General features: G+C 45.8%; 1 protein-coding gene across 2 annotated transcripts; it reads right to left on the bottom strand.

Annotated features, from left to right (window-relative positions):
* Positions 1 to 12,014: 12,014 nt before the first annotated feature.
* LOC136450208 (mitogen-activated protein kinase 16-like) lies at positions 12,015 to 18,884 on the bottom strand. Of its 2 annotated transcripts, XM_066450572.1 has the most exons (10): positions 18,590 to 18,884; positions 17,938 to 18,474; positions 17,783 to 17,842; positions 17,468 to 17,617; positions 14,581 to 14,736; positions 14,354 to 14,491; positions 14,212 to 14,285; positions 13,490 to 13,591; positions 13,088 to 13,250; positions 12,015 to 12,415 (listed from the first exon to the last, which is right to left on the bottom strand). In XM_066450572.1, exons 1-10 carry the CDS (start codon positions 18,602 to 18,604, stop codon positions 12,341 to 12,343), a joined length of 1,470 nt encoding a protein of 489 aa, XP_066306669.1. In that variant the 5' UTR covers positions 18,605 to 18,884; the 3' UTR covers positions 12,015 to 12,340. The 2 variants fall into 2 exon arrangements, with proteins under 2 accessions (XP_066306669.1, XP_066306670.1); XM_066450573.1 differs by lacking the exon at positions 13,490 to 13,591.
* Between the last annotated feature and the right edge of the window lie 1,988 nt (positions 18,885 to 20,872).

The raw sequence follows: 20,872 nt of genomic DNA on the forward strand, positions 1-20,872 counted from the left end.
CTGCTTCCTACTCCGACCCCATGACTCTGACCCTATGACTGGGGCTCGTGGGAAGCCTGTTCACCGCTCTTCTCCGACCGACGCACTGAGGGCCGACTGGAGCCATCCGACCGGGGACGCCCGCTCGAAAAGAACCAGAAGGCGTGCGGAGAAAGGCAAGGCATGGCTCACAAGTCAACACCATTGTACCAGGGACCATACCCTGCATGAAACAGTGCTCTGTAGCCACCCTGACACAAAGTATTGTAGGGGCCGCTAGAAACTCCCATATGGTAAGCCCCCCGCGTGTCTCTGGACATTGATCGCGGTATGGGCTCCAGGATTTGCCATACCGGGTGAACGTAGCACGGCTCCTCACATGCCACTAGGCATCAAGAAGTATCTTGTAGGTACTGGCGTCATCCTTCCTAAAGAAGATAGCTCGACCTCCCGTGCACATTTGACATCCTACAGCGACATTGACAGTATTGGGGGCTTCAACCATTATCTAGTTTTCATCACCGTAGGCAGCAAGACTTAGAAATATCTGTACTCTCCCCCTCTCACCTGTAAAGCCATCCCCTTCATCTATAAAAGGGGATGCGCTCCCTCCCTAGAAGGGAAGATCGATTTCTTCAAGCCCAGACTCACTAGATCGACATCAACGCTCCCAACCATAGGACCACCAAGTTCTGACCGCGACCCTTCCGGTCAGAGCCGACCGACTCTTGAACACACAACACACACAGTCAAGCTGCTACCAAGCTCTTGGCATCCTTTTGACCCTTCCATCAGAGACTTGGGACCAGTCCCTCTCTTGACCGTTTGTACCCCCTACTACGAACTATTTTCGGTGCTAATAACACGAGCAGCAACAGACTGGACGTAGGGACATTCAGCCTGAACCAGTATAAATCTTGTGTCCATTAGCGCACCATCCGGGCTTAACGCGCATAACTATAAATTTACTCGCTGGTGCTTATTCGAAACACCGACACAATACGAACACAATATGAAAGCACATATATATATATTCAAACTAACATTAACAAATATATTAAATAACTTCACTAGAAAAATAAGCATTTGACAAAACTTCATCAAGTCATCCAAATCGACGTATCACGCACTACTAAGTACCGACACTTGAAAACTAGTATCTATACCCAAAATCCCTAACTAAATAATTAACTATAAACTAAATAATAAATACCTAATCAATCCCTAAACCCAAAATCCTAACTAACAGTAACCTAAACCCTAACTACCTAATCAAACCTTAACTATAGTACAACACACAACCTCAAATCTAAAAACTACCTACCTAAATAAACAAATTCACTAACCTAACTATCCTAAATCACTAACCCTAACTATCCTAAATCACTAAATATACTAAATCACTAACTATCCTAAATCAATAACAATCATAAAACCCTAACTATCCTAAATCACTAACTATCCTAAATCACTAACCTAACTATACTAAATCACTAACTATCCTAAATAAATAACAATCATAATAACATGAAATCGAGAGGGAGCTACCTTGATATGAGCGGGCGGTCGGCGACCGTGACGCGCCGGCATTCGTGGCTACGTGGCGAGACACAGGCGTTTCGCCGCGCCATGACAATAGGCGCGGGCAAAAGTGTTAGTTTTGAAAAAAAAAACAGTATTAGATTTAAAATTAGTTTACAAAAAATATTAAAAATAAAAAAATCCTCACCGCCATAGCGCCGTGGCCGTGGTTGCATGGGCTTAAAAAGCCAGCCCAATAAACTTATCTAATAGCTAAGCCATGTCATATGCAAACTATTTTTATAGACAGGTTATATAACAACTAAGGCTCTTCATAGATTCCAAAAATAGCATGGGACCCACCACTACCCATACTCTCTCTCCTCCTCCCTACTTTGTTCTTCCTTCTATTTATTTGGGTTTATTTAACTGATAAACAATGACTAAAAATACTGTTGGTTGATTTAATGTAAGAAAAAAAAATTATTCATTAACTAAAAAAACAAACAAATCCAAACAAACATGTCGCTCATTTGCATGGTACAAGGAAACACAGGCAGCCTGCTAGCATTGAATTCTTGCGGACCTACGTGAGTCTTGGAGCTCGTGAAGAGCCCGGCGACGCATGCGTCGGCCATCACACTCTCTCACCTCTTTTCTCTTGCTAACCTGGCTTATTCAGCGTGTTCGTTTATTGATTTTAGCCAGAATTTATTAGTTAACTAATAGTATTTTTTTTCTCACGTCCCATCAGTATCAGTCGAATTTACCAGCCCAGAAAGCCGCCAGCGAACCGGCTCGCCGCCCAAGTCTAATCCATCGGCGTGGTAATCTCGCGGGTCGGGTGACCACGAGGTTTCCTCCAAGACCAAGAGTGACGTGACTTGTTTTTGCAGCGCCACCGCCCAAGTCGAGGCTCTGAATTCGTGGTTGAGCCGTTGAGGTGGATTCATCATGTTCACATGATGCCCTCTTGACCAGGAGTAGTCGAGTTGTACTACTACTGGTTGTAGATTGCTTTTAATTCACGAATGGAACCAAACCAATGCACCATGCTTCAGGCCTGGAGGAGTACGTAGGCCGCGTTTAGTTTCAAACCCAAATTTTTAAAAAATATTATAGGAGTTATCACATTAAATCTTGCGATACGTATGTAGAGTATTAGATTTAGACGAAAAAAATAACTAATTGCACAGTTTGGTTGGAAATCGCGAGACGAACGTTTCGAGCCTAATTGGTCTATGATTAAACACTAATTGCTAAATAAAAACGAAAATGCTATGATGAACCAAATTCCAAAATTTGGCCAACTAAACACGGGCTACATGTTGATGATGATAAAGGTCTCTGCGAGTCTAGCTGTTCCGAAGGCCATCGCTCTATTTCTTCCGACGAGATCACAATGCATTTTACGAGGTTTGCTACTTTGCTAGTAGCGTCGTATAGGCGTATAGCCAAAGCCCCAAGGTCGTCGAGTCGTCCTAGGCCTTGTTTAGATGCATCCCAAATTCCAAGTTTTTTCACTCTCTCTCCATCACATCAATTTTTAGCCGCTTGCATGGAGTATTAAATGTAGGTAAAAAAAATAACTAATTACACAGTTTAGTTGGAAATCACGAGATGAATCTTTTGAGCCTAGTTGGTCCACGATTGGACAATATTTGTCAAATAAGACGAAAGTGGTACTATTCATCGGGTTGAAATTTTTTCGCAATCTAAACGAGGCCCTAGTCCGAATAAAGCGGTGCACAAAGAACGGCGTGCCCGATCGGCAGGCGTGCCATCGATGCGAAATGGAGTTGTTGGGAGTCATGTCCCATTTTAACAGGATGCTTGCATTCCACGAAACTTGTCCAGCTTTGTTTCAGAGATGGATAGATGTGACATGCACGGGCTGGCACTGCAGACAGATTGACCGTTTACTGGAGTACTACTCCATTAGCTTCGGGGAACCACCTCGATGATGAAGGCGACACTAGTGACAACAGCGCATCACACAGCGGATAGAGCGGTGCACGGGTATCTTTCAGGATCAAGGACGACGACCAAATAATTTGAGATGTGAACGCGAGCCTGTATCACGAAAACTTGTACAAACAAAAACTTGCACAAACTTGTGTCTGCACCTTTTTTTTTCCGCAACGCTTCATGTTGCGACCCCGCGTCTCCCTCTCTCACACGCCCGACCATCTAGAGCCCGCCCATGTCCACGCCAGTGCCCGCGTCTGTGCTGGAGAGGAAGAAGAAGCCGATGGTGGCTAGGGTTCCAGGCTTCCGGCGCCAACGAGGTCAGGGCTTCCATGTCCACGCCCATGCCCGCGTTTGTGCCGGAGAAGAAGAAGATGCCGATGGTGGCTAGGGTTCCAGGCTTCCGACACCGACGAGGTTAGGGCTTCCATCTCTGGCAACCTTAGAAGGAGGTTTGGGGAGGTGGCCGCGACGTGGCGGACGTGGCGGGTTGAAAGGCGGCGGAGACGTTGCCGAGTGAGCGGTCGAGGAGAACCAGTGTGGCAAGGTTGGCAGTGGGGGTGTCGCGGCAAGCTCGTCGACGCCCTGGGATTAGGGTGGGTGGGTTGAGGGACGAGGGTGGCATGGCGAGACGGCTCGCCACCGGTCACCGACGGTGGGGTGGGGTGAGGATGAGGACAACAGAGCTCGCGCGGAACCTTGGGTTTAGGGGAGGGTGGGGCGGAGCGGCGAGGGTGAGAGGTGGGCAGCGCGGCTGGCGGTGCAACTGCAATTGGCTGGGGGCGCGCGGGGGGGGGGGGGGGGGGGGGGGGGGGGGGGCACGCAGGAGGTAGACGAATGTCGCGTTTAAACATCATTTTTTTGTAGTGCTTGGACGATATACATTAGTACTACTGTGGAGTATGTGCGGTGATGAAACTAGCTAGAACACACTACTACAGAAAATTTGTACCGAGGCGGGTAAATCTGATTTAACGAGGTGGGCATCACAACTGCCTTGCCCGAAAGGTCACGGTAAATCAATTATTTACCGAGGCGATTGAAATGCCCGCCTCGATAAATCAAATTAAAAAAACATAGCCCAACCGGCCCTAGATCTGGTTCTCCCCGCCGCTACCCCTACAGGCTCTCCACTGCGCGCCCCTGCAGGCTCCCCGCCGCCCGATGCGTCATCGGTGCTGCATCCTCGCTGGACCGCCGGATCTGCGCCTCCAGCCGCGAGGAGAGGAGCTCCGATCGCCGGATTTGTGCCTCCAGCTGCCTTGCCACGAGGGGAGGAGCTCCGATTGCCGGATCTGCACCTCCAGTCACCATGCCGCGAGGGAAGGAGCTCCGACCGCCAGATCTGCACCTCTAGTCGCCATGCCGCAAGGGGAGGAGCTCAGGCCGCCGGATCGGTCTCCACATGCGCCGCCCGAGCTCGAGGGAGAGGGATGCGCCGCCGCTAGATCCGCCAGCACCGGGGCCGGATCTGGCCTCCCCGTGCGCCATCGTCGCTGGATCCACCAGCGCCGAGGCCGGATCTGGCCTCCCTGTGCGTCGGCGGAGCTCGATGTCGAGGGAGAGGGAGAGGCATACGCCACCGTCGCTGGAGATCGAGAGGAGACAGAGGTGCCCGCGTCTTGCCTGAGTCGGTGGGGGAGAGGGAGAGAGAGGGAGGTTCCATCGCTGGGGCTGCCATGGGAGAGGGGGAGGTGAGGGAGAGGAAAGGGCAAGTGAGAGAGAGGCGCCGGTGGGGGATGACGCCGCTGGTGCGCACGACTTGTGTCGAAGGAAAGGGCAAGTGCGTCGGTTCTGCGAGGAAATGAGAGGCTGTGAGAGAGGCGAGGGAGAGGAAAGGGCAAGTGAGAGAGAGAGGCGACGGTGGGGGAAGGCGCCGCTGATGCGCATGACTTGTGTCGAAGGAAAGGGCAAGTGCGTCGGTTCTGCGAGGAAATGAGAGGCTGTGAGAGCAAACCCTAAGTTCCTCTCTCTATATAAGCCCGGTAAGGACAGTAAGGGCCTTGGTTTTCGTGGGCTTGCTAGTGCTCGGCCATATTAACCGAGGTGGGCCACTTATAAGGCCCGCCTACGAAAATGGTCTGATTTTCTCCGGACGGGTCACTTAATTATAAGGCCCGCCTCGGTTAATTGATTTTGGACAGCCTTGGTAAATCGATTTTGTGAGGCGGTTGACTGTGACCGCCTCGGTTAATAAAAAAATAACCTTCTCGGTTAATCTAGGCATTAACCGAGACAGTTTAAAATCCTGCCCGCCTCCGAGGCCAAATTCAAAACGCCTCGCAAAAGATTTTGCGTAGCAGCGACAAGTTAGGCTAAGGGCAAATGTTTTGCGGATGCATGGGTTTAGACCATAGATAATACATTTACACAGTAAATTTTAGACTTCATTTACTAATTTCATACTTTGGAGGATGTATCTATGCCGAGTTCATAGTCGAGTCATCAATCATGCGGTTGCGAATACGTACCCTACAGGTAACGTCACGTGTACGTCAAATACGTGGAAGCAAACATGGGCGCGCGTACATGCATACTGTAAGTACGTACGAGAAATGATAGCGGCCGGTGCCACTGGACTGCGCCACTGCACGGGGTACCTCCGCATCCGGCCGGATTCCCCGGCGCCGTGAGATCTTCCGCTAGCTGCTGCGCCGCGCCATCCCATTAGCATCACATCACAAATCACACTGTGCGTGGGCGGTGGTCGGGTCCGGGTATCCGTCGTCGCATCCCATTCCCCCGGGGGACACCCGCGGTTTCTGTTCTGCTGCCGTACGTGTGCTATGGCATGGCGCTCGCTCGTCTCTCTCTCTTGGGCCTTGGCGCAGCACAGTTTAAAGGTTACGGAAAGGAGGAGGAGTATGCCGTGTGGAGACTGGAGAGAGGCTGGATGGGGACCGCCCGGCCGGGGAGCGCGCGTGGGTGGACTGGACCGGTGGAGTTCATGCGCACCCGCGCGCCGGGCAGGGCGGGGCAGCCCGCAGGCCGCAGGCGGCGGCGGCGGACGGGGAGGGGACAGATGAGAGGCGCTTTTTGTCGCGGCTGGCGTACGCAGCGAATCATGTCGTTTGTCTTCTTTTGCTGCTGCCGTGGCTCTGGCTGGCCCCTCCCTGTCCCTGGACCCTGGTGCTGGTGGCCATGCACACCCGGCTCCCTTTTTTCCTTTGTTCCCCCGGGCAATGCAAGCCTGGGCCGGGAGCGAGCGGTGTGTGCCCGGGCCTGGCTCAGAATCCACATCGTGTCGTGCCCAGCCGTCTGATCCCTAGAAAGGAGCAAGGCTTTTGCATGCGCAGTCTAAGATTCTGTTTCTGTTTCCATCTGCAGCTTACTAGCTTCTTTAAGCATCTTTATTTAAACAGTGTTTGATAGTACCACGTGAAGTAAACTTGACAAGCAGCTAGCAGTACGGAGTAATATGAACACGCATGGCAATGATTTATTACTGTACGTATGTACTACTAGTACAGTCAATGGCCGGCTGTTATACATTCTCAATCTGCCATTTCCAAATACAGTATATACTGTAATAGTGGCATTGCTGCTGTGTAGGAGTAGGAGTATCTTAAACGAGTACAGGCAGAGTGCAGCTTACTCTTTCTATTATGAGACAATGGCATGTTCGGCTTGCTGAATCTTGACTGAAACTGACTGAAAACACTGTTCTGGTTGAATTGTTGCGAGAGAAAAACACTGTTCCGACTGAAAAAATGAGTTAAGCCGAACGGGGCGCACCTTTCTATTATGAGACAATGTCATCTTTCACAGAGCCGTTTGTATCTCCTCAAAGACCATTCTCTCCATGACCATCACCATTGTGTTCAGAAATTCTTTAAAAGATGAACTCTCGTACAATAGACTCCTGCCCTAAAAAAGGGAGGACATGCATGGTACCCCCGTAAATAGTAGTAGGCATTGTATAGCCGGCAGCGAGCAGCAGTGCAGCACTCATCAGTGCATGGCCACTCCTATCAGATGACCCCCCGCCACGGTGGGTTTGGATTGCATCGGCATCGCACGCGGCACCTATGCATGCACGCGGCAATATTGGAGCGGAAAGGCGAGCCTATACCGGCCGCAGGTGTAGCTACCACTGACGCTAGCTAGCACAAGTGTACGTAGTAGTGCTGGCTCAGTGGCTCTGGCCGTGGTCGGCTCTCCACGACTCCACCCATCGCCCAGGCGCTGTTGCGCTCTGCCTGCAGCAATGCTAGCTCCTGGCGCCTGGGCCTGGCACATGCAGACGCAGGTGCAGATGCAGCAGCGCCCGTCCATGCATGTGTTCTCGCGCTAGCCGCGCTGTTTGCGCTTTGCGGTTTCTGAGTACGTACCCAGCCCACGACTCCCCCGTACCATCATCTCGGCCTGTGCTTTGCTTGCAGCTCGCTGCTCTCTCTGCGATTACCATCCTGCTGCATGCGCCTGCGTGCTTCTCCTCCTTGAGCACCTGCACTTTGCATGTGTAGGCCGCGCCCTGGTGAGTGGCGAGACCTCGCTTCCACATGCTGCCTGTTGCTTTCGTCCCTCTGCATGAAGCGCTCTCTCACTGCTCACTGCTGCTTCTACTTGCACAATAATGCATGCCTGCCAGCTGCTGGCCGTCCCTGAGGCATGCCGCATGCCGCGAGGGTACACCACCACCACCACCGCGCGCGTCTGCATGCATGCGCTTGCCCCCACTCGAGTGTTGAATGCCCCGGCCGGCCGGCGGACGACTGATCTCTCTCGCATCATCCTCCGATGGATGGATGGATGTAACCGGTCACGTACGGGCCGTCTCTCCTCTCCCGTCGTGTCGACAATTAAGGCCTTTCTCCTTTCTAAAGTTTACTCATTGTACCGTCAAATGTTGAGTATTAAATATAGATTAAAAAATAACTAATTACACAATTTACGACTAATTTACGAGACGAATCTTTTAAGCCTAATTAGTCTATGATTTAACAACGTGGTGCTATAGTAACATATACGCTAATGATAGATTACTTAGGTTTAATAAATTTGTCTCTCGGATTATTGATAGATTCTGTAATTTATTCATTTTTATTAATATCCGAACACCCTATACAACACCCCATATAACATCCAATATAACACTCCAAAACTTGACTCCTGGATTTAAAGAAGCCCTAAGGAGTTCGGTCCGGCCGCCTCTCTCGTTGTCCACACTGAAGATGACGGCCGGTCTTGATTGCATAGGAGTACTCTCTCTCTCTCTCTCTCTCTCTCTCTGGACGGGTCGTCGGTCGGGGACGCTTGGTGAAGCATGGTATTATATGCAGGTATATGCATGGGTAGCCTTTTTGAATGAAAAAGGGAAGAAATGAACCTTGCCGGATGTCTCTTTCAGGACCTTTTAACGTTCTCTATACTCTACTAGCATAGTATAGAAGAGGAAATATTGGCAAAAGGCGGTGCATGGCCAAAAATTTAGACTTGTCACGTCGAATATTTGAACACATGCATAGAGTATTAAATATACACTAATTACGAAACTAAATGCATAGATTGAGACTAATTTGCGAGACGAAGTTTTTAAACTTAATTAGTCCATGATTTGATAATGTTGTGCTACAGTACATGTGCTAATAATAGATTAATCATGTTTAATAAATTCGTCTCGCGGATTACTAAGAACTTCTGTAATTTATTTTTTTATTACTGTCTAAACACTTGATGTTACACTCCCATATAACACCCGATAACTTTAGCCCTGGATTTAAACCCTCCTGATATATTTTGCATTTGCAGCACTCGCAAACACTGTGCAAGGTGCGGTACCTAATCTGACTCTGATTCGTGGGTTCTTCTGACCACCTGGAGCTACCCAACCCAATCCAACCTTTTTGCCGCTGTTTCCAGTCAAAAAGAGGGCTAGAGAGAGAGAGAGAGAGAGAGAAAAACATGGCAAGCAAGATCGTGGCATCGTGCCAACGTGCATGCTGCATGCCGATCGATGGCATGCAGCTGGGTGGTGTGGCCCCTGCTCCCCCTGCTTCATGTGTTTTTCAACACGCTACTGAATTTGAGGACGTGCACGCCTTCAAGTTATATGATAGGCACAATGGAATGGCTAGGTGCCTAGATGTGCCTTCAGAAATCATTGCCCATCAGCGTAAGGAGAGCACGTACGGAGTAGTAGCAAAACTCATAGGAGCACATGTTCATCATTGTATCACGTCTAGCTAGCGTAGCATGTGCTCGAGCCACCCGCGGGTCCCAGTAAATCGCTGAAATGGTTGCTGAACGTGTGCAACCTTGTCTGGATTACATGGCACTGTCTCTAAATATCTACCGTTTTCGTTTCCCGATAAACAACTTTGGCTAAATATATATTAAAATAAAAAATATTAATATTTATGGTACATAATTAGTATCATTAGAAAGATCTTTGAATCTAGTTTTTAATAAATTTATTTAGAGATACAAATGTTGCATATATTTTCTACAAATCAAGTCAAACTTATGACACGTACACCAACGACGATAATTATTTAGGGACAGGTCTATCTCTTTAGACCCACGTGTCATTCTGAGTTAAATAATTTATTGCGGTCTTTGAGTAAGGTCCAGATTTTTCTATGGTTTTGGGTGATACTCCATTGTTCATAAAAGAATGCAATTAATGAATCCATGCCGATCAAAATAGCTCAAGTTTGATCAAATTTATAGTAAATAATATTAATACTTATGTCTCCAAATAAATTTATTATAAAAATATATTCTATAACTAATCTAATGGTACTTATTTTGTACTTTTTTATATAACTTTAGTTAAAGTTAAAATTGTTTGACTTTTTGAAAAGCGAGAATTGCTTTTTTTTTCTTTCTTCTCAAAAAATGTTTTACTTTTTTCTATTTACTACTCCCTTCATTTTGAAATTATAGTTCACTTTGTCTCTCTTCTAAAAGTTTGACAAAGTTTATAGAAAAATGTGTGAACATATACAATGTCGAGTTAGTTTTGTTAATTCATAAATGATACGTTTTGATAGTGCATTCATTTGAACTTGTAAATGCTAACATATTTTTCTAAAAACTTAATCGAAACTATGGATTTTGTATTTATGGCAAAGTTAAATCGAACTATGATTTGAATTTAGGGTAGTACAATTTAAGCTTCTTCCCGGAATGCAGAATCCCCAATATGCTCAAGCTGCTGGCCAGTCTTCTACAGCTAGTCACGCTCCTCATTGGTCAAAAAGGGCACAGGTGTTACATGAATGCAGGCTTTCATGGTCTAGGATGGAACATGCATGCGTATCGAGGGCATGTGTTCCCACTGGTCATGATGATGACACTTCTTTGCCGGCAACCGGCATTGCAAACATGTGTGCTCCACACTCCCACTGTGCGTCGTTCATCAGCAAAGTCACCATATTACGTTTCCAAGACACAAAAATAGGTATACATTGTACATGATTTTGTATGTTCTCATAATTCTGTGCCGATAATGGCAGGGGTTCATAAGTGTGTCCAAGCTTTCTTCTCTATTGCAGTTGTTTCAGAGATTGGTAATGAGGCTGCAACTTTGCTCGGCTGGTTTATAAGCCGCTTGTGCTGATTTGTACGGTTGATTTGTTGGGAGAGAAAAATACTGTACCATGGCTAATAAGCCCGCTTATATAAGCAGCCGAACAGGGCCTTAGACCGACGAGTGGATTTACGGCCAGAGTATGGCTAATCTTGCCCCTCAAGTCTTGGCATTAGTTTCCAAAAGGAAAAGGAACAAGAGAACAGTTCTAGAAGCTTTAACTAACCTTACATGGGTTAGGGATAAATTGTCCTGTTCGCTTGGCTGATAAGCCATAGTTGAAAGTACTGTTGGCTGATTTGTTGTAAAAGAAAAATACTATTCATGGACTGAAAAAGTACGGCTTATAAGCCCAGCGAACGGGGCGATTCAGGGCGCCTTCTCTGCTGCATTTTTCACTGAATATTTTGCCCTTTGGTATATCATCTTAGAAGTACTACTACAACCAGAGGCGGAAGACGCTCATGTTTGGAGGCTCTTTGGTGATGGGCATTATTCAGCAAAATCCGCCTGAGAGGATTTGGAAAACTTGGGCGTCTGGGAAATGCCGTTTTTTTCATGTGGCTAGTGATCCGCAAAAGGTGTTGGACGGTTGATCGGTTGGCACGAAGGAGGCTCCCTCACCCTTCCTGTTGTCCCCTTTGTGACCAAGAGGAGGAAAATATTAACCACTTGCTGTCGACATGCGTCTTTGCACGAGAATTTTGTTTTTTCGTTCTGCGCCGAGTTGGACCACAAAGTCTCACTCCCTATCTGATGAGATCTCCTTTGATGATTGGTGGGATAAAAGCTCAAGAAGTGTGGTAGCTGGTCGTCTCCAATTCTGGTTAAGAGCGCGACTGTTTGTTTAGGATCCTAGTGGTTTGTGTTTTGTTAGTGTAAGGTTTCTTGTATAGGTTCTTGCCCCATTTTCTTCTCCTTAATATAATGATAACGCAGCTCTCATGCGTGTTTGAGAAAAAAAAAAGATAATGGTGGGGGTAGGGAACGGAAATCAGGATAGTCTCACAAATTCATGACAATATGTCAATATTTGTTAGAAAAGTGTGTTGGAACACATTGTATATGCTACGATTAATTACTGGCTAACCTATACTTAACTAGCTAATCAGATCATGGGTGAATAGGAATTCCATCCGACAAACCTGGAGCTGGAGTCAAATATATCTAGCTCCAAGATAGAAAGATGAAGGGGGGATACAACACAATGCACTACAATTATCAAAAAACGATTGTGGCTACTGAATCTCAAAGATTGTAGAATCAGCCTTCCCAAGTACCCCCTATGGCCAGGTCGATGTGCACAGATCGGTCTTGCTGGTATGTACCTTAAGGCTGTCAGGTTTTGAGTTGAGCAATCCTCTGTGGCACACCATCAACTGGATCGTTCATATACTCAGATATAGATTCCTCCTGCAAAGTACGTATTTAATACACCATTTAGCATGTCAATAATAATTCATTCAGTCAAGATATCAACTTATAATGTATGTAACTTCAGTGTATTCGATGAGTAACAGCAAGATTCTGGAACAAGCATCATGGTTCTGAAACCTAGGATCCGTTGGACCCTTGTGGAGTCGTAGCTCGTAGATCATGTGGAGTAGGTTGTTCGGCCAGTCCAGAACAATGTCATGCGAAAATGAAAGCACAGGAAAGGCAACCAGTAGTAACATTACAGCAATTCTGTACACAAAATCTGTTATATAATAGAAGAGGACCCTTTAAATGAATGGTGGAGTCAGTATCAACTTCTCCTGCCTGCGTCTCTCTTTTGTTATTGTTGGAACCAATCAGCATTGCTGATTTTGATAATAACTCGCTGGTTATGCTTGGCAATAGGAGTAAAAATCCACACCCCAGTATTTTCATATAATAAGGTAATTAGGGAAGTAAAGTGTACTCTATCTAACAATCAACATTAGCTTTTTGAGTTCCACCCTATTATACTTGACTGACACCTTTTAGTTTCTCTTTCACATTTGTATTGGTTGAAAATTAGTAATTACCAGGTGACAGCAGGGTCATCTTGATAGACCAACTTGAATCAACTGGTATATTATAGGATATGGTTATTGCACTTACATCTTTCTCTCGCTTTTGTTTGATGACCACACACTGGGAAGCACTGATGCTTTCGCTCTTCAAAAAGTTACGAGTACTTGAGAGTGGCTCACATACATGCAATCTTATGCAGTAATCTGCACTTGGTTTCTCAAGGTCGTCGCCACTGTCATTTACTCTTTCCCTGCGACAGGATGCAAGAACTATTAGTACTAGAGAAATTCACAGCCAGTAATTCTACGTCGGTATCAATACAAGGTAAACAACTTGCACCCTTTGAACTTTTGATTTACATCCCAACAAAAGAGAAACAACTCTGTCCTACTCCTACCCACCGCATAGGATATGCACACTTAACTCATGATCATACAGTAAAACTAAAGACCACTGAAAAGTCCTTTAGAATATTGGCAGAAGTATTGCCTTGGTAAGGAAGTATGCTGCCGCAGCTGTGGGCTAGTCTTCTCACCCTTAGCAGCACTTTCTTCGAGATGAGCGAATTGTCTCTTGAAACGATCCACCCCACTGTCAATAGTGCATCCATTACCATTGGTACAATTACAACAGCCCCTCAACTAATTAGCTTTGCAATAGAATACTCCTTATCATGCTCAGCAAAGTCCAATGCTTGGATTCAATATACAGTGCATCAAAGTTACAAGTTCATTCCGTTTGAATAGAAAAGAAACTTGGATAAAAACAAAATTGTTTAGCATTTAAAAGTTTTGATATGCTGTTCCTAATGTATGTAATTTAACAGGTGATTTGCGCTATGGGAGCACTTCACCATGTTAGGTTTCATTCTGCAATTATAAGAGCAATGATCTGCACTAGCCTTCTATTTTTTCATGTAATATGGCGAAGTTCTCCCAAACAGTGCAATTTTATATTACCATTTCAACATGTTAAAGTTCAGAGTAGAGATGTCAAGTAACACCAACTAAAAATAAACATTTTTACCAAATTTTACCCAGTGAGAAAAAATTAAGATAGCACACATCTTTCAGAAAAAGGAATTCGACTATGTTTTTCTTCGTTGTGGTTCTCAATACTATCAGACAAATGAAGTATACTATAGACTTTTCAAAGACAGTATAATCCGCATTTAAGAAGAGCAACAGAAGTACAGAACAACACGCACACACCTCGGGTACACAAAGCTCGCCTTATCCCCACCACCAAGAAACTCCTGCAACATCTGAGGATGGTATTCCAATGTCTAAACAGATACATAATGAATTAGTAACATAATACCATAATAACCACAGTAGAATTAACTAAAAGTACCTCTCTGTAAATTAATTCCCGAACATCATCTCTGGCCAGCTTCCTTCTTTCAAACTCAAACTCAAATTTTGAGATTGGTTGTGTTATCGGTTCATGTTCAGAATTTGCTAATCCAGTAAAGTATGGATCTGTTAAGGCCTTGAATTCCACTATTGTAATATCAGTATTGAGCATAACTAATAATACAACATTTTGAAACTACCGCTTCTTGCTGACATTGCTACTACCTCTGCAGCAGTTGGTCGATCCTTCGGATCAAAAGCAAGTAGACGTTCAAGCAAATGAAGAGCCATTGGATCTATACCAGGAAACTTCTGCGTAAAAGGAACTGGATGCTTTTTTCTCATGTTACCCAAGTATCGGCGAGCCTTTTCATTTCGAATCTACAAATGATAAAAGGGTGAAAAATAGTTTAGTGTAGCAAAAACGGTTGCACTATGATTGTTGGACCAAAAGGAACACATTAATCCCTTCATCCAAGAATGGTAAGCATATTTTGATCAAAGAAAAGTCATGCAAAGTATACTTTGAACCTTAATTTCTCTTACAATAGGTTGTCAATAGCTAAAGAGTCAACGCCATCTCAAAGGCACTTTGAATACAAATGTATTGAAGCAAGTTTTATGACCTAAACTTGCATATAATTTTGACTAATTGTTGGTCAAAATTTGTAAAATGTGAACTTTCCCAATCAAAATACGTTTATCATTCCTAAATGGCGGGGGTATATTGCTAACGAATTAAACACACTATGTATCGACTGAAACTAGCGCCACGGGTACTGTAGCACGACAGCCGCCGTCGCTCCCCTCGACTCTCTCTCCTCTCAATCCTAGCAGCCACATAACAGAAACACACTTATATAACTTATATTATCAACAAAATAGGAGCCAAGAAACAAGGAAGTAAGCCTAACTCAACTGGTTGGGTGGGAGATATGGTGATGCACCCAACCATCCAAGCTCAAGTCCTCTTCAACTAGAGTTTGGGTGCCTGTTTCCTTTTTATTGAAAAACCACCTAGTTCCTCCTACGGTGGTCTCATATTTTGTGTGTGTGTGTGTGTGTGGGGGGGGGGGGGGGGGGGGGGGGGGGGGGGCAAGAAACACACTATGTATTATTAAATTCAAATTGAGTTCAGTTCAACTTATACATGAGACAAACAAAAATAGAAAACAACCATTACAACTACAATTGCTTAAATAACACTACAGTGGTAGCTGAAAGGCCAGAAATTTAGCCAAGACTGGAGGAAAGTATTCAATACCCATACCATAATGGATTGTATCATATAACATGCATACCAGAGAGCCTACGCTGGCTTAGTATTTCAAGTGTGGCCTTGCAGTTGAAGATGGAAACCTCCAGAAAGTCTATGCTGGTTCAGTAAATCAGGTTTGGTCTTAAATTTGAAGATGGATACATCTCTAGCATTTTCTTCTTCTTCTTCTTCTAGAGTGTAAACATTTTTTTTCCCAAACTCAACATACAAGGGTGTTTATTTTCAGTTAATCAAGATATGGCCAATGCTATGGTTGAAATCAAATATATAAGATTTGGACTTCACATCGTGAACTACAGATTTTTCAACAAAACTATTATTAACATTGCATATTAAAACTTGATTTTCACATGATTTAGACAGAAAAGTAATAGAAAAACCCTGGTCCTTCACATGAAATGGGAATTTAGATGGCCTTGTATGTCAATTATCAGTTTAAAAGGAAAGTGACTATGTTCATGTAATACCTATTCTGCTAATTTACACAGCTTTACTATTATATTGTATGGAAATCATTAACTAATTAATTAAGCTTCTGCATTGTCAAAAAGCCTCATAACCAATGCAATGCAAACTTGGAGAAACTGAATAAACAATATACACCTTCACAGTGGTTCCAACATAAATGCTTGTATGCAGCCAGTTGTGACCTAAGTAAGCGCTTAACCTTTACAGTTGACGAAAATAGCAAACTGGTCGAGGTGCAGATAAATCTAAATGTTATAATTATGCTATGAGCCAATTGTGTTAGATTATATTGGGGTATCTCCAAATATGGTAGATTATGATCATGTAAGCCCAATTTGCCTTATCTCAAAGGGGAGGCTTTTTGCCCCCTAATCAATGTACTCCTATATAATCTGCCCACGAGACTTAGCAATGCAATTGACTATTACAACAATTCTATTCCTCCTACGTGGTATCACGAGTTTAGGTTTAGATCCTAGACCACAAACCCTAAAACTTCCGTTTAATGTGCCCCAGGGAGATCGCCCATGAGGATCTCCGCCAGGGGCAACACCGCCTGCACCTAGGGCTCGCGTTGCCAGTGACGAAGCCAGAAAAAAATTTAGGAGGGGCTGAACAAAAGAATAGAGGCTTTTTTATCTTCTCTTAACCTTAGCCCCTCCTACCTAATACATATATGCATAAAATTTTAAGAGAGGGTTTAGGGGGGCTCCACGTGCCCAGGATCGGTAGGGGGGCCTAGAGGCCCCCTAGCCCCACCGCTGGCTTCGTCGCTGCGCGTTGCCAATCATGTTGATTGGCCACCCTGGGAGTCTTTTCCTGATCCTTTGATTGGGGTTTTCTCTCTCGCTGGTCGTTGATCAACATTTCCTTTCGAATGTGGGTTTCTTCTCCAGTCTCACCATCTATGCCGCTCCCGTTATGACTGTGAGGGGGGATGTTAGAGTATATTAGGATATTTCTAAATGTGGTAGATTAGGATCGTGTAATCACAGCTTGCCTTATCTCTAAGGGAGGCTTCTTGCCCCTTAAGGAATGTACTCTTATGTAATCTGCCCACGAGGCTCAGCAATATAATTGACTATTCCACCAATTCTATTCCTCGTACAAACTGTACCTCTAAATTATCCAGTTCTCTAACCATACCTCAGCAGCATTGAACTATAGCTCTGAATCTACACACGCAACCTTAGTATACCTTAGTTTGCAATATAATGCCAGGGGGTAAAACAATAACTTTCTTAGCATTAAGATGAGGCAATCTTATTTTTTCTGTTATGAGAGATTCTGAATAAAAGATAAGGCTCCAACTCTCCAAGCCTGTAACTGATTTTCTTATACTAGAAGCAGGGAAAGTGAACCGACCCTGGAAAGTGATTCTGATGAAGGAGTGCCAAGTAGATCTGTCATGAGATCCAATTGATGTAACACATTCTTGCCAGGAAAGAGAGGCTTCCCTGTAAGCATTTCAGCAAATATACATCCTATGCTCCAGATATCAATCGCAGGAGTATACTGCAAAATTAAATGTTAAGTTGTAAATTCAGCAAAATTAAGTGTTGTACTCCTACACGAGAACCTTCCATTTATGAACTTAACATTCATATAAAGGTTCTCCTAAACAAATCATATATCAATAAAGGGCTAGTGTAAGTTTTGTCAGGATGAAAACTATCCGACCTTTGAAAAGAAGGAGCCACATAATTCTGGAGCACGATACCATCTTGTTGCCACATAATCCTGTGATTAAATTACACATCAAGAACAACAACTTAAACTGTGTGGCTGCTCATCGTATCTCACAATATATGTGCTCTGGTTTGTGATTTGGTTACCGTCCAGAATATTGCTGAAGGTGTATCGTTGAAAGACACCCGAGCAAGGCCAAAGTCACAAATCTTGAGCTTGCAGTCACCGTTGGCGAGAATGTTCTTGGGCTTGAGGTCCCGGTGGAAGACATTGGCTGCGTGGATGTACTTCATGCCGCGGAGCAGCTGGTACAGGAAGAACTGGTGGTGCTCGGGCGTGAGGTCGTCGTTGGCCTTGATTACCTGGTGGAGGTCGGACTCCATGAGCTCGAAGACGACGTAAATGTCGCGGAACTCGCGGCGCGATGGCGGGAGCATGATATGCTTGATCCGGACGATGTCCGGGTGGCGCAGGAGGCGGAGCAGCTTGATCTCGCGGAGGATGCGGGTGGCGTCGGAGATGTGCTCGAAGACGTCATTGATCTTCTTGATGGCGACGTGCTCGCCGGTGAGGGTGTCGAGGGCGGCGGCGACCACGCCGTAGCTGCCCTTGCCGACCACCTCGGTGACCTCGTACCTGCTGGCCTCGCCGTAGTCCGTGAAGAACGGCGCCTCCCCGGAGCCCTGGTCACGCCACGTCGACGGGGACCGAGCCCATCAAATCCACACTCCGAATCCGGATACGCGTTAACCGAAGAACATATCGCGATTAAGAGGGGATTTCGGTGCCAGCCCGCACCTTCTTCTCGTCCATGGCGTCGCGTGCGTCGCCCCCGTGCCGATCCGGCGGGACGCACCCCTCGCCCTCGGCGGCGTCTCCCTCGCGCGCGGGGTGAACCGTCCTGCTGCCGGTGGTGACGGTTGGGGCCGCGGTGACGGTGAGGGAGGAGGAAGAGGGGGAGGCGCCGGGGTGATGTGGATAGGTCCATTTTATGTACGGCGGGGGAGCAGAGGGGAAGCGCGCAAGTGGGCAGCGGACGCCCGACCACGGCGGGCGCGCGGTGCGCGGGCAGCGCGGGAGCGGGAGCACTGCGGATGAGCCATGGCACGACGTGACGGAGTACGGTGACCGGTGACGGCACCGGGCATTCCACAGATTTCCCAGCTTGGGCTTTTAGATTTCTGTATACTACGATAATGGTGCGTCTAAATGGGCTACATTCAGACCCGTATAGTTGCCCAACAAGCGATCCAAGGCAACGTTTCACCAAAATCATCAAACGGTCCAGAAGGCCGAAAGCCCGAAACCGCCTGCCCAAATACAAGCGATCCAAGAGCGCTTTTGAAGGGTCCATCCATTATTCTGCGCAAGTTCTATCATACTCCCAGCAATTTTATAATCAAGAAAGACACTTAAGAGTGGCTTATATGTGATTTTTATAAAGAAAAACAATTGATAGTACAAACATGTATCGCTTGACATAAAATTACCTTTTAAAAATATTAAAAACTAATCTAGTCATCTTCTTCCTTCAATCATCGACCGTTTGCTAGTCATCAGGAGATATGGCTAAGTAAATTGTGGATGCTAGATTTATTTGTAAGTCATTAGTGTAATAGCTGCTCATGGTAGTAATAGGTTTTTTTAATCAAGTTTTAGTTTCACTGCAAATCATGTTTTATTTCTTGAGCTTTCAAGTATTTGTGTGTCCTTGGTGTGTCTAATGTTATTTGAACCTGGTTGTAAGAGCCACTATATTTGACCAGGGAACAATATCGCTTGAACTTATCAGTCTGCATTATCAGCTATGGTACAATGTTTTTCTCTCACAAAAAATCAGCGATAAGTACTTTCAGCCTGACTTATCAGCAAAGCGAACATGGCCTTGTCTGCTTCAACTTGTCGGCATCTTATTTGATTTATTTGTACAATTGACCGTTGTCCTGAATGTCGCAAGCACATAAATACTTGGTTCAGTAATTTTTGTTCTTTGCAACCAGCAACACAAGTAGCTACATAGGTTGAACTTAGTGTTTATCACCTAGTTTAAATGCACTTCAGGGACTTAAACACCTAAGTAGGAGTACTTTTTTAGGTGGTTGTACCACTGCTTATCTCTTGTAGTGTCTCAAGATCACACGTGAACTTGGCTAATAGGTATGCTTATTAAACTTGCTCTTAGTGATCAAGAGTGGCACCTCTAGGCTCTAAGGATGCAAGCGGCGCAGGCATGCCCGCAAGCCCACCGGCTCCGAAAAAAGGCCGGCTAGACAACAGCAGGCTGCCTATTTTTCTGTTGCGGATCGAGGCAGGCTAGCCTGCTGGCGCAAGTGGACAACCTGCAAAACCCGCAAAAGCCCGCAGAGGCCTGCAACCCCATCTCCATCGCGTGCGACTCGCGAACTCCTGTCTCCACCACTGCTAGGTCTCCGCCACCCACGGTCATGCGCGAGGTGTCCGCCGTGGCACCGGCGCCGGCAACGGAGGCCAGCCCCACCAATGCCCCACACACCGCACTGGGCAAGAAGTCGTCGTCTGCTCTGGCCGCCGAGGCCCCCGTCGCCAACAAGAAGAGGAAGAAGGGTGCATCCGCCCCTGCTCCGGCCGCCGAGGCCCTGTCGCCAAGAAGGCTAAGATCACCAATGCACTCACGTCCACAGCCAAGCCCTTCAGATCTAGTGCCGCTGCTGTCACTGCGATACGCTTGCTCGTCAGATCCAGAGCTTAGCATGGAGAAGATATATAAGAACGAGAAAGTTCTAGATCCATGCTAAGCCAAGTTGTGCTCAGGCCAAATAAGATATTTATAAGAATGAGAAAGGAGAAACTTCCAGACCCATGCGCGGACCACGCAGGCTATATATTAGATTGCCTTCCGTGTTTTGCATTACTTGTGTTAGGTTAGTAGCAACAGTAACCGCGTAACTTCGGTAGCTTGTGTTAGAAGAGTAATCACATAACTTCGACAGAGGTGCTTAATAAGTACTGCCTTAATGATACTTATTATACATGACAAATAATAGAATGTTTTTATACATTTGGTCAAAATTTAAAAAGTTTGCTTTGTCAGAAAGCGAGATG

This window comes from Miscanthus floridulus, chromosome 5 (assembly GCF_019320115.1).
Source record: "Miscanthus floridulus cultivar M001 chromosome 5, ASM1932011v1, whole genome shotgun sequence".
Taxonomy (NCBI): domain Eukaryota; kingdom Viridiplantae; phylum Streptophyta; class Magnoliopsida; order Poales; family Poaceae; genus Miscanthus; species Miscanthus floridulus.